The 11,724-nt window shown below is 37.0% G+C and overlaps 2 protein-coding genes across 4 annotated transcripts; one reads left to right on the plus strand and one right to left on the minus strand.

The window, feature by feature from the left end:
* Positions 1-417: 417 nt before the first annotated feature.
* Positions 418-4,800, plus strand: LOC133703441 (endoplasmic reticulum oxidoreductin-1-like). Of its 3 annotated transcripts, none has more exons than XM_062127951.1 (10): positions 418-843; positions 929-1,060; positions 1,652-1,910; positions 2,273-2,383; positions 2,847-2,974; positions 3,320-3,424; positions 3,512-3,714; positions 3,974-4,097; positions 4,233-4,394; positions 4,485-4,800. In XM_062127951.1, exons 1-10 carry the CDS (start codon positions 640-642, stop codon positions 4,518-4,520), a joined length of 1,464 nt encoding a protein of 487 aa, XP_061983935.1. In that variant the 5' UTR covers positions 418-639; the 3' UTR covers positions 4,521-4,800. The 3 variants fall into 3 exon arrangements, with proteins under 3 accessions (XP_061983935.1, XP_061983936.1, XP_061983937.1); XM_062127952.1 differs by having other exon boundaries at positions 2,856-2,974; XM_062127953.1 differs by having other exon boundaries at positions 419-843; positions 4,233-4,372.
* A 412-nt stretch (positions 4,801-5,212) lies between these two features.
* LOC133703440 (kinesin-like protein KIN-14Q) lies at positions 5,213-11,596 on the minus strand. Its single transcript, XM_062127950.1, has 18 exons — positions 11,145-11,596; positions 10,980-11,042; positions 10,767-10,850; positions 10,056-10,651; positions 9,797-9,965; positions 9,627-9,694; positions 9,331-9,541; positions 9,173-9,249; positions 8,992-9,091; positions 8,814-8,912; positions 8,544-8,720; positions 8,164-8,449; positions 7,380-7,541; positions 7,060-7,275; positions 6,909-6,946; positions 6,640-6,803; positions 6,385-6,510; positions 5,213-6,261 (listed from the first exon to the last, which is right to left on the minus strand). The coding sequence occupies exons 1-18, from the start codon at positions 11,257-11,259 to the stop codon at positions 5,431-5,433; spliced, it is 3,582 nt and encodes a 1,193-aa protein (XP_061983934.1). The 5' UTR covers positions 11,260-11,596; the 3' UTR covers positions 5,213-5,430.
* Positions 11,597-11,724: the final 128 nt, after the last annotated feature.

The following is an 11,724-nucleotide window of genomic DNA, read 5'->3' on the forward strand; positions in this document are numbered from 1 at the left end:
AAAAAATTGAAAGATGATAAAATTAAAAAATATATAATTTCATAAATAATTTTAAATAAAATAAATTGTAATCAAAAGAATAAGGTGAAATCTAATCGATAAAAAATTTTAATTAAAAAAATATAAGAGAAAAATAAATAATAATTAAAAAAATAAAAACTAAAATTGATATAAAAATTAAATTAAATAAAAAAAATTAATAATTAAATTTTATATAATCAATAAATAACAATATATTTCTAAATTAAAATATTTTTTATATAAAATAAAAAAAATATTTTTTAAAAAAACTAACCAGAAAATATTTTTTATGGATTAATTGTTTTCATAATAAATAAACATAGAAAAACTTTTGAAGTGGTTTAGAAAACAGACTTCTCAATGAACTTTCCATATCTAATTTAAAATCTATCTTCACTCTCCCTTTCACCCACTCTGCGTTTTGATCTCACTACGTGTCCCTTACGCTTAGTCAACTGGGGCGTGTATCACACTCCCTACCTTTGCGCAAACGTTTCGTGTGCCGTCAAATTTGATTCTCGTCGGCAGTGACGCCTTTTATTTTAAATACTGAAAAACAAAAATCTGGGTTTGCAGGGTTTAACCGAAACAGGACCTGGGTCTGTCTTAGATTTTTAAATGGTGAAGAAAAACGAGAGCTTTAAGCCCAAACAAGAAAGCAAGAAGGAGAGAAAGAGATGGAGTTCATGGGGGTTGATCGGGGCATTAGTGGCAGTTGCTCTGGCAGTTGTTGTAGCTGTTACTGTTTCTCTAATGACCGCTTCAAGGATTGGTTCTTTGATTAACAGCAATAACAAGTCATGTCAATGCCCTTCTTCTCAGGTACAATTCATTCTTTCTAGTTTTGGATGTTAATTGTTTGTGATTTGGCAATCATTTGGCTATTTGTTTTTGGTTTTGTGCGCAGGATTCAGGGAAATATAAGGGAGTGATTGAGGGTTGTTGTTGTGATTATGAGAGTGTAGATAGTGTAAATGGAGAGGTGTTGCATCCTTTGCTTCAAGAGCTTGTTACAACACCGTTTTTTCGGTATTTTAAGGTAAGGATTTTCTGTTTTTGTGTTATTTTGGGGTCATGTACTTTTAGTTTTATTGTGATAGTGAGTGTTTCTTGGTGAAATATTTTTGCACATGGTAAAGAAATGATGAAGATTATGGCTTTTGCTGCAATTTTAACCAGACCTGAGCAAATGATTCTTAGTTGTGGTGGTCAAGTATCAATGCAATAGGAAAATTAGTCTGTTTGGATGCTGGTGTTAGCCTCACATTCGTTTTGGGAGAACCTTTTTTGCTCTAAATTTTGCTGTAGTGGAAACAATAGGTTCATGTAAAGGCTTACAAAATGGACTTCATGTGGCACTTGTTCATGGAATTGGCTCCTTTTATGTGCTGAAGTGGCTGTTTCTAAATTATTTTGTTTCAATGTGACTTCTTGGGAACCATTTCAATATCGGGGAAGACATGGGTTAAGAGTGATTATCGTATTTGTGTCCAGAATAAATATTCAACAAAACATAAACATCATCTTGTTCAATTTCCCATTGTGCTGTAAATCTGAGCACATGTAATAGTTGACTACTGTGATTCTTTTATTTTCCTTTTTGACATGAGATGCATTTTCCTTATGGGAGGTTAAATTGTGGTGTGACTGCCCTTTCTGGCCCGATGATGGTATGTGCCACTTGCGTGATTGCAGTGTTTGTGAATGCCCAGAAAACGAGTTCCCAGAACCTCTTAAGAAGCCATTCCTCTATGGTCTTCCAGCAGATGATGTGGCGTGTCAAGAGGGAAATCCACAGGCTGCTGTTGATCGCACATTAGACAGTAGAGCTTTTAAAGGATGGATAGAGACAGATAATGCATGGACAAATGATGACGAGACTGATAATGGTAACTGCTGACTTTTTGGTGAATGCAGACTGCATAATTTTCTTGGTTTTGAATCTTGAAGATCATGTAGTATCCAGCTTTCTACTGTATGGAAGGAGATATAGTATTTACAAATTGGAAAGTACATGATAACTTAGGCATCACTTTTGATTAATAAGACCATGAATACAGTTAGCTTCCATTTAGTCATAACTTGGTGAGACTGCAACTGATTATTGAACTATCATGTTTCCAATAGAAATTATAGAACCCTGAATTTTAGTATCACCTCAAATTGCTGTTACAAGTATTATCTTCCCTTTAGTGAGGGGGTTATTTCTTAATAGAACATTGCAGAGACTTACTATTGAAGTATCTTGTAGATGAGATGACGTATGTGAATCTCTTATTGAATCCGGAACGCTACACTGGTTATGTTGGTCCATCAGCTAGAAGAATATGGGATGCTATTTACTCAGAGAATTGCCCAAAATGTAAGCTGATTTTTTAATTTCTCTGCGGATGCATTGACTGCTGGAATTGCCATGGGGTGCAAGATGATCAATATAATAAAATGTCTTTGAAATTAGCAGAGCAGGCAATTGAATTTTGCTGACTGAGATAATTGGTTAATCTGTTGCATTTACTTGCATAGTTGAAATTGAATTCTGTTCCCTTTTGAGTTCAAAATATTGGTTGAAGATATTTTATTGAACTAGTCAATCATGTAGAACTCAGACTTGTCTTTCATGAAACTCTTGCTTGAGGTGAAAGGAAAAAAAACAGGATTATAATCATCACTTTTTCTTAGATATTTTATTTTCTGCTGTTTCTCTCGAATTTGAAAGTCACCATGTATTTCATGTGGTGTGTGGTGAATCTCTATGAATGTCCATGTTTCTTCAAAGCTTCTAATTCTTAATTTTGATTTCTTTTCATTGCTACAATCCATTTAAGTTCCTGCAGATCCATCGGGAGAGATGTGCCAGGAGAAAAAAGTATTATACAAATTAATATCTGGCCTCCACTCTTCCATTTCAATCCATATAGCTGTTGACTATCTTCTTGATGAGAGCACCAATAAGGTTTTCTTTCTGCCTTGTCCTATCAACACTGCTGTAATTCCTGTTTTGAATGTTCTCAACATAATAACTTACGAAATTTTAGGCATTGGCCACACTGCATCTCTCTTTTATACTATATGTCTTTTTTGTTCTTGAAGGTCCTCTCTGATAGAACCTTGTACATTATACAGTCATCTAGAGTTACCTAAATTGCATCATTTCCTGAAGTTTTATTCTGTATGTAATTTAGAATAACTAGATAAGTAATGCAGGGAAATTTTTAACAAAAATGAAATGAACTCAATGAAGACCAACCCAACTATATTAATTTTATTGGACATTGATGTTGTTTATGTACATTTTCAGTGGGGTCAGAACCCGGAATTGATGTATGATCGTGTTCTCAGACATCCGGATCGTGTCAGAAACTTGTACTTCACATTCCTCTTTGTTTTGCGTGCCGTGACTAAAGTGAGTACTGTAATACGTGTCTGGTAGATAATTTCAGACATTGATATTGGAGTTTGTTGGTGCTATTTTATTCAAAATTTGTTATAGGCAGCAGATTACCTGGAGCAGGCTGAGTATGACACTGGTAACCATACAGAGGACCTAGAGACACAGTCTTTAGTGAGGCAGTTACTTCACAACCCCAAACTCCAAGCTGCTTGTCCTCTTCCATTTGATGAAGCTAAGTTATGGCAAGGTCAAAGTGGACCTGAACTGAAGCAGCAAATTCAAAAGCAATTCAGAAATATTAGGTCCTCTTTTTAAGACTCAACTAATGTTTTGTCTTGAATGGAAGGCTCCTCTTATAAAGAGAAATTGATTTTCTTCATTCGATTTCTTTAGGTCCTGATATCCAATTCTAGCAATTTTGACAGTAAAATGTGATTCTGAAAGACGATTTTTTTTCATAAATTTTTTGAATTTTCTTAACTAGCTAATTGATCATACCACTTTTTTTTTTTTTTAATTATTTTGTATGCCTTTTTAATTTATCATATAAACATATTGCAGTGCATTGATGGACTGTGTTGGCTGTGAGAAGTGTAGACTCTGGGGGAAACTTCAGGTTCTTGGCCTTGGTACTGCATTGAAGATCCTCTTTTCTGTTGATGGTCAAAATCAGCCAAGCGAATCTGTGAGTTTTTGAATGTTCTGGATTTCATATGTTTTGCATATCATTAAATTCTCCAAAAGGACTGGTCACTGAATGGAATTGGTAAATCCAAATGTTAGCTCTGTCTAATATATGCTTGAACTGCTGTCATTGCAGCTCCAACTACAACGAAATGAAGTGATTGCTCTGGTAAATTTGCTCAGTCGACTCTCAGAATCTATAAAATACGTTTGTGAACAGGGACCTTCAATTGAGAAGACCATGGAGAGACAGATATCAGATCCTTCTGAAACCAAGTATGCCTCTGTTTCGGCTTTGGTAATTAATTGTTTATCCTACTAAATTGTTTAAGATTCATGGTACCAATGAGTGAAGCTGGTAAAACATACGCTGAAACGATGTTTGCAGGTTAGGGAAATCATCAGCATAGCAAGTCATTGTTAGACACTGCTGTAAAAAGTTTGAAGGCTGCTTTACAGTCATACATACCAGTATCGCTTAAGAGCAATAGGTCAGGGGTTTTGCAGAAAGAGTCTTCCCGAGAACACAAGTCCCACGCAAATGTTGGTATAAAATAGTCTGGAGTAGGCATAGTTTTGAACACTTAAATGTGGTACTCAACATTTGCCTGATTGGGCCTGTTGTTGCTGGTTATATTCATGCTCCTCTTTTTAAACAAAGAAAACAAGTATACGACACGTATTGATGCAATTTTTGTTTCTCACTTCATGTGATTCATGTTTTTTGTCATCGTTAAGTTTTCTTGTATCCTATACCAATTACTGTCTGGTTAAAAAATCCACCCCCTAAGAAAAAAAAAATCGTGGTATAATCGTCTCTGTAATTAGTTCCCTCTTCTATTTATCTGTACCTCACAATAATTGTTAGTTTTAACATTTACTTGTTGCTGTTTAACTAAAAGAGGCATCTTAAGACACGATTTCGTTGAGATGACTGCACAAACCATTCAACGGATAATCTCATGGTGGTGTAGAGCATCATATCCCTAGTTCAAGTTGTTTTGATAGAGTGAGTGGATTATTACCAATTCTTCTGGTTCATAAACATGCTGCAGTGTGCCCCTCTAATTTCTGTTTGGCATGAAGAGATTGCAAGTCTTCCCCTTGCATCGGTGATTCTTCCACAAGAAAACGCCATTTCATGTTTCCACGAGGCTCTGATACAGATGTGAACGCATCTGCCAAGGCTTCGCAAATGTGACGATTATACAATTACAAGATTCAAACAGACGATTAGCATAAAAAAAAACACACCATAGTCCTTTCTCACCCTTCTATTATACAAGAAGGAAGGAAGCAGATGTAATGTCAGATATCAGTGAGAAATGTATCAATTAGACTGGAGTTCTTGCCACTGTTCCACTATTCCACCTCCTTTCCTTTTCTCCTAGCATCTGCTTCTGCTGAGTTTCCCTCATTCCTGTTCTTCTACCATTTCCTAGCAATACCCGATGTGCGGTCCTGCCTCGACTTCCAATAGAGACTCTAACCTTCTCCATCCCGACATTTATACCACCTCTTCTCATATGTTGCTGCAGTGGGGACTTCATGTTAACTTTCTTTTGAAGGCTTCGTTTCAACATGGTGCTTATCCGCTTGGAGCCATATCTGATTTCTTTAGGGCTGTCGCATTGTGTCTGCTCAGGCAAACAGTTTGTTTCAGACCCTTCCGAATCTTCTTTCATATCCACTTGACATAATGGAAATGAACTTGGTATACTCGGTACACTTGGGAGTGGAATCATTGAGTTCCGCCTTGGAGCTGGGGCTGCTAGGACGTGTCTTGCTGTTGTACAAATTGAGGCTCTGCCAGTCCTCTTCAGCAATCGTGGTTGATCAGCCATGGCAGGGTTGTTTTCTTTTTCAGTAGAGTCAGTCAACTTGACAACCCCCTCTGTTGAGGGAAGGGGGATTGTGGATTTGTAACTGGTGTTCCCCATTGGTGGCAGAGTCAGATTTATCTGTTCTTTGTTCAACGCACCATTCACAGGTTCATCAAAATTCTTGTTACTCCCTAATATTCGGCATGCAAGCGGCGGCCTAGGCGGTGCAATAATTTGCTCATCTTGCTGCTGTTTTGTTTGTTGTTGCTCGGCAATCTTTGTGTCCACATGCTGGCGAGCCAGCTTCCTTTCAACTAGGAGCTGAGCCTCAAGCTCCTTTACCTGCAAAATCAACGAAAGAAAAGGGAAACTAAAGATCCATCTTCCAGCATAATGAAAAATGAAAAAATTGGTGAGCTGATTTATAAGTGAAGTTGCAATGGTTTCTGACAACCTATATACTACCTTATCTTGCAAGATCTTATATTTAAAGTCCTTTTCTTTTGTCTTCAAGTCCAGTCCATTGATTGTATCCTCCAACTTCTTTATTTGCACATCTTTGCTTTTCAAATCTTGCTTTGATTTCTCAGCCTTAACAGACAGGAGAGCCCATTTCCATGGACATGTAGGAACAGTCAGACAGACTTAATAGGAAGGTGATAACCATAGATTAAGGCTAAATAAAGAACAGGGCATTTAAAGTATAAGTTATCACTATACCATCTGCTTGTATCTCAGAAGTTCAGCATTGTCCATCTGTCTCTTTGCAGGCCCCAACTCTATCCCTCTAACTCTGCTTGCAAAATTGAGCGAGCATAGAGTCTCACCTAGGTCATTCTCATTAGGGCTGATCTGTAGAAACATAAGTGTCTTTGAATCTCCTCCTAAAAAATATGGATCCAGATATTAGTTTTACTCATTTTATACCTGCATAACTCATGTAAATCAACCCAAATTTATATTTACTGCATAGTTCAGGTAGAAAATACCTAGGGAGTCTTGAAGAAGGTGCGTGAGCTTTGAATTTCTGGACAGCAAGCAAACATGTTATTAACATTTACACTGAAGGTATGCATATTGGGTTGTTAGTTTGCACGTAGAAAAATAACAAATCAAAGACTGGTTAAATTTTTTTATAACCTGAATGGGATATGAGGGCTTTTAGTTGCGAGAGCAGATATGACATCACCGAGTGCAGATAAGGATTTATTAATATTTTGAGTTTCCTTCAACCGCTCTCCTTGCACTTCTGTCTTCGCTATCCTCTCACTTCCTGCTAGGTCAACCAACCATAACTTGCTCTTTGTGCATTCCCCGTTCAATAAATTCTCTCCCTTCACCATAACACAGTGTATGCTGGGTCAAGAACAAGCCATTCGTTAGCCTTTACTCCCGTTTCAAACACATTATGCAATTATTGAATATAGATAAAAACTCAAATGGAGCATAGAGAAACGGACCAGTGAGATCGGCTGCTGTGCTCATTAGCATTGGTAGAGCCAACTGCCCTTGCATTACTACCAGTTCTTAGTACTTGCCAAACCTCACTCATGTTGTGTACCTTTGCCTCAACCAGCCCAGGGACATGATGTAGCCCATCACCAGCTTGTCTTATTTCTAGCCTGCATTTCATATAATAATGAACATATATAGTAATAAGTTGAAGAAGCCAAGACTCCAATGCTTCGGTTAAACTGACTCAAAGATCATAAAAGTGAGGATACAGGACATATAGTAGATTGGTTAAAAACTAGAATACAGCTCTATTTCTTACTGCTGATGAGATATATCACAAATAATCTCATATTGGGATCTTAAACGAGTGAAAGGAAATCTCAGGCTAATAATGAAAAAAAAAGTGTATAGAAGTTTATCATACAAAACAAAGAACTGATTGTGAACATTTCATATTTTGTATTCCATGGATTCATGTTTTGGAAGCATATAGAAGTTAAGATGGAATATCATTCGAGATTTCAACATTGAAAAGGATTGAGTGTGTTTAAGTCATGCTGAATAGACACTGCCAATCAAGTCCACAACAGGTTTTGCAAGTAAATAGCAACAAGGAAATTGAAATGTTTACTCGTGGATTTTACCCTTTATACAATTTTGATGTTCTCAACTGTGTAAGATTCATTATCAGAATATAATGGTGATCGTGAAAAGAACCATTCACTAAGTATAAAGATCGTAGAAAACATAAGATGAAAATGGAGAGAAAATACAAGGAACTCATACTACCTCTTCGCAGCCACTCCTGGCTGAGAGTCTGACACCAGCAAATCTTTTATTTGCTCGTTATAAACTTCAAGAACGCTTACAGATACATCATATCGAAATAGCTTCTCTCTCTCCTTAATCATATGAAAAACTTGCTCAAGAGTCCTAAAATTTACTCCACGATCTTCTTCTGTACCCTCCATTGTAAAAGTTTTTCCAGTCCCCGTCTGTCCATATGCAAAAATACAGACGTTGTACCCATCCAAGACCGAGCTTGCAAATGGAGCAGTGTCTTCAAAAACATCAGCTGAGAAAACAAGCAAAAGCAATGGTTTATTATTGAAAGGAACAGAGTGGATAACTCCAAGATCCAAAATGCACTTCACACACGAGGTGATTACCTTGGTTTGCTTGGGGGCCAAAAACAGCATCAAACTTGAAGGTCTTTTTTGGAAGTCCATTTGACATAACAGTTAGCTCACCATCCTTAGCAGATTCAAAATCAATAGTCATTAAAGCTCCGGCTGCCACTTCTTCGGATTTTAGAGGCCGACACCGGCAAAACACCCTAATGTTTCCTGCAAGAAAGATTCAGAGTTCAGTATACTTGCTGCTTCACTTTAAATTCCTAACATATAGAACTCCAGATATCAAAGCAAAAATAAATTCACCTTTCAACTCTAGAACCTTATTGTACAGTTCCTTTCTCTCCTTTGCTCCTTCAACAAATTTAATCTTTAGATCCTCATGCAAATCTACTTGCTGCTTCACTGTCAGAACAAAATAAGTGAATAAAAAGTGCAGAAGAAAGATAGCTGAGGTCGTCATATAAACAGTACATTGACCTACTTTTGGACAGAATAGTAGACCTTATCTCGTCCATATCTACAACACAATTCTTGTATGCCAGTGCCTCCTCTGATAGCTTGATGTGCTCCATTTTCATAATCTGTTAAATGAAACCTTTTTAAAATAATGCAACATATTACCAGATATTCCATGAGACAGATGTCAAAAACTCATAAAGTACCTTCAGTTTTCTTGTCAAGTCTCTCAATGATGTGAACCACCTACCCTTCTCTTTCACTTGTCCCTCAATGGCAAAGGCTGCATACAACCAACCATCAGCACAATCAACATTTATGGACAGTCAATGTGATTACTACAGACAGCATTAGATTTCCATACCCAAGGACCCAACATGCATCGACTTGCGCATGAGCTCATTTTGGAGCTCCCGTAATGACTTCAGAGCATCTTGGCATTCCCTGCTCTTAAGTCGGTTTTCCCTCTTAAGTTCATCCATTGCCCTCCTCATCTCTGTTAATTCCCTTCTCTGAAACTCGTGATCTCTCAGTAGCTTCTGATAATCCCCTTCCACCTCAAGGTGACCATTATCCTGCAGTTTAACCATCATTTTAGAGGCAATAATCTGATGTTTCTCACAAACTAAATTTGAATCTAAAAGGATTAAGAGGTATTACTTTGGGCGAATCGCACTCCGCTACTTGAGACATTCCTATAGGTTTTAGTAATCTAGCTTCTCCAATATCTGAAATAAGAAGTTTTAGAAAGCTTAACTAAATTTCTATCTTGAAACATGAACCAAAAACGAAAGTTTAGAAACCAAAAGAAGATTGAAAACTGAACTTACTAGCAGAAAAATCTTTTGTAACAGAAATGCCACATACAATCGGTTTTCCCATCACTCCTTCAAATCTAATCAACAAGCCCTCATCACCCTCTACGAAAGCTTCAAGGCCAGATACAACCAGAGGTTTATTTGCGCCTACTTGTGCATATATGTCGAGGCATGACATAACCTACAAAAACAATCAATCATACACAATAAGATGATGACATTAGCAACCTCCATTGAAACTCCTATTTGTTTTGGTTTCATGAATTCTCACCTTCTTCTCTTGTACAAAAACATCAAATACTCTTAGCCCAGGAGGGCCATCAGTGAATACAATTTCTGCAAGGTGCAGACTCACATCATAATTCCCAGGCTCCAGCGCCCGAAAACAATACGAGAAGTTACCATACCGTGCCGTTTGGTAAAGAGAAAGACCCCCATCCTGTCCATCCCCAATTGTAGCATCAGTCCTTACAGTATCACCACCCAGAAAACAATCATCCCCTAAAAACTCAACACCCCCAAAAACCACAGCCCTATCAGTGCATCCTGCATTAATGCACACACCAGGAACAAAATCTTTCACCAATTTCTCTTCTTTTTCTTGCTGTGGAAGGAGCTCAAACGAAGATTCAGGAGACAACTCTTTGTTGAATGTTTGAAACACAGAAGAAAACTTTACACATGGAGTTTTAATAGAGTCTTTCATATCAGACCCATCAATACCATTCTCCAAAGAAAGCTCAATTGAACACTTGTTGCCATCCAATAATTCAGGAGAATCTCCATATCCAGTTCTGGATATATCAGGTGAACCAGCACAAATGACCAGATCAGGAGATGTTAATGAAAACCCTAACATGGACCTACCTGAAAAAATAACACAAAATTCAATCAAATTCTTAAATCTTGATAACCCCAATAAAAAGTTCGATCTTGACATCCAATTCTTGATCAAAATTGTCAAAAGAAGAGATTTTTTTACCATCAATCGCATCATTCTCAACTCGGTCTATCAGTTTTTTCATAGTAACTGATTCTACGCTTTGGCTTTCTTGCCAACACATATCTACAACAAGAAAGTAAAAAAAAAAGAGTTAATCATACCTTTAAGAGATAACAGAGTGTTCCCAACAAAATTTAAATCAACAAAATTAATGGGTTTGCTTTAAATTAGGGAAAAAAGACCACGCATTACCTTCATTTGAATCTGAATCTACCATGGCCAAAGTTTGAGACTTCGAAGAAATGAGTCCAGTCTCTAAACAAGACAAAAGAGAGAAACAAAAGTTTAAAAACCCAAAAAATATCTACAAAACCCAGAAAGAAAAATTGGGTACTAGAGAAGGTGAAGTGATCTTACTTGAAGAGCAAGAGAGAGGGCTGGTATTATGTTGTTGTTGGTGGTGTACATCAGTCAGGAGAAGGGGGTCATGCCAATGAGGAGGTTGCTCATTAGTACTATTACTATCTTCCATGGAAACTGAATTGAATTCTTTAAAAGGGTTCAAAAGAAAAAGGCACAGTTTTGAATGTGCAATCAATTGATGTGCTTTGAATTAGAATGACAGGGAAAAAAAGGTAAGTGCTTTACAATCCTTTTGTTCTAGAGAGATAGAGAGAGAGAGAGAGAGGAGAAAAGGGAAAGGGAGAGTTGTTTGGGTTGTAAATATTAACGTTGATTTGGCACTTCAAAGGTAAGAAAACATAGGATTCATTGTTTGATGGATGATTTGCCTTGGCTCAGAGAGAGTTATGAAGAAAGGTGACCGTTGCTCCTTTCCATTTTTTGAATTTTGAAACATAGGAGCCGGGCTCACTGCGTGCTTGCTTGGGCCATGAAATCTTCTAAAGTGTGTATAATGCATACTTAAATTAAATATTTAATTACAATTTAGTCACTGTATTTCAAACGATTTTGTAAGTTAGTCCTTCTACTTTCA

The sequence above is a fragment of the Populus nigra genome, chromosome 9 (genome assembly GCF_951802175.1).
Source record: "Populus nigra chromosome 9, ddPopNigr1.1, whole genome shotgun sequence".
NCBI classification, from domain to species: domain Eukaryota; kingdom Viridiplantae; phylum Streptophyta; class Magnoliopsida; order Malpighiales; family Salicaceae; genus Populus; species Populus nigra.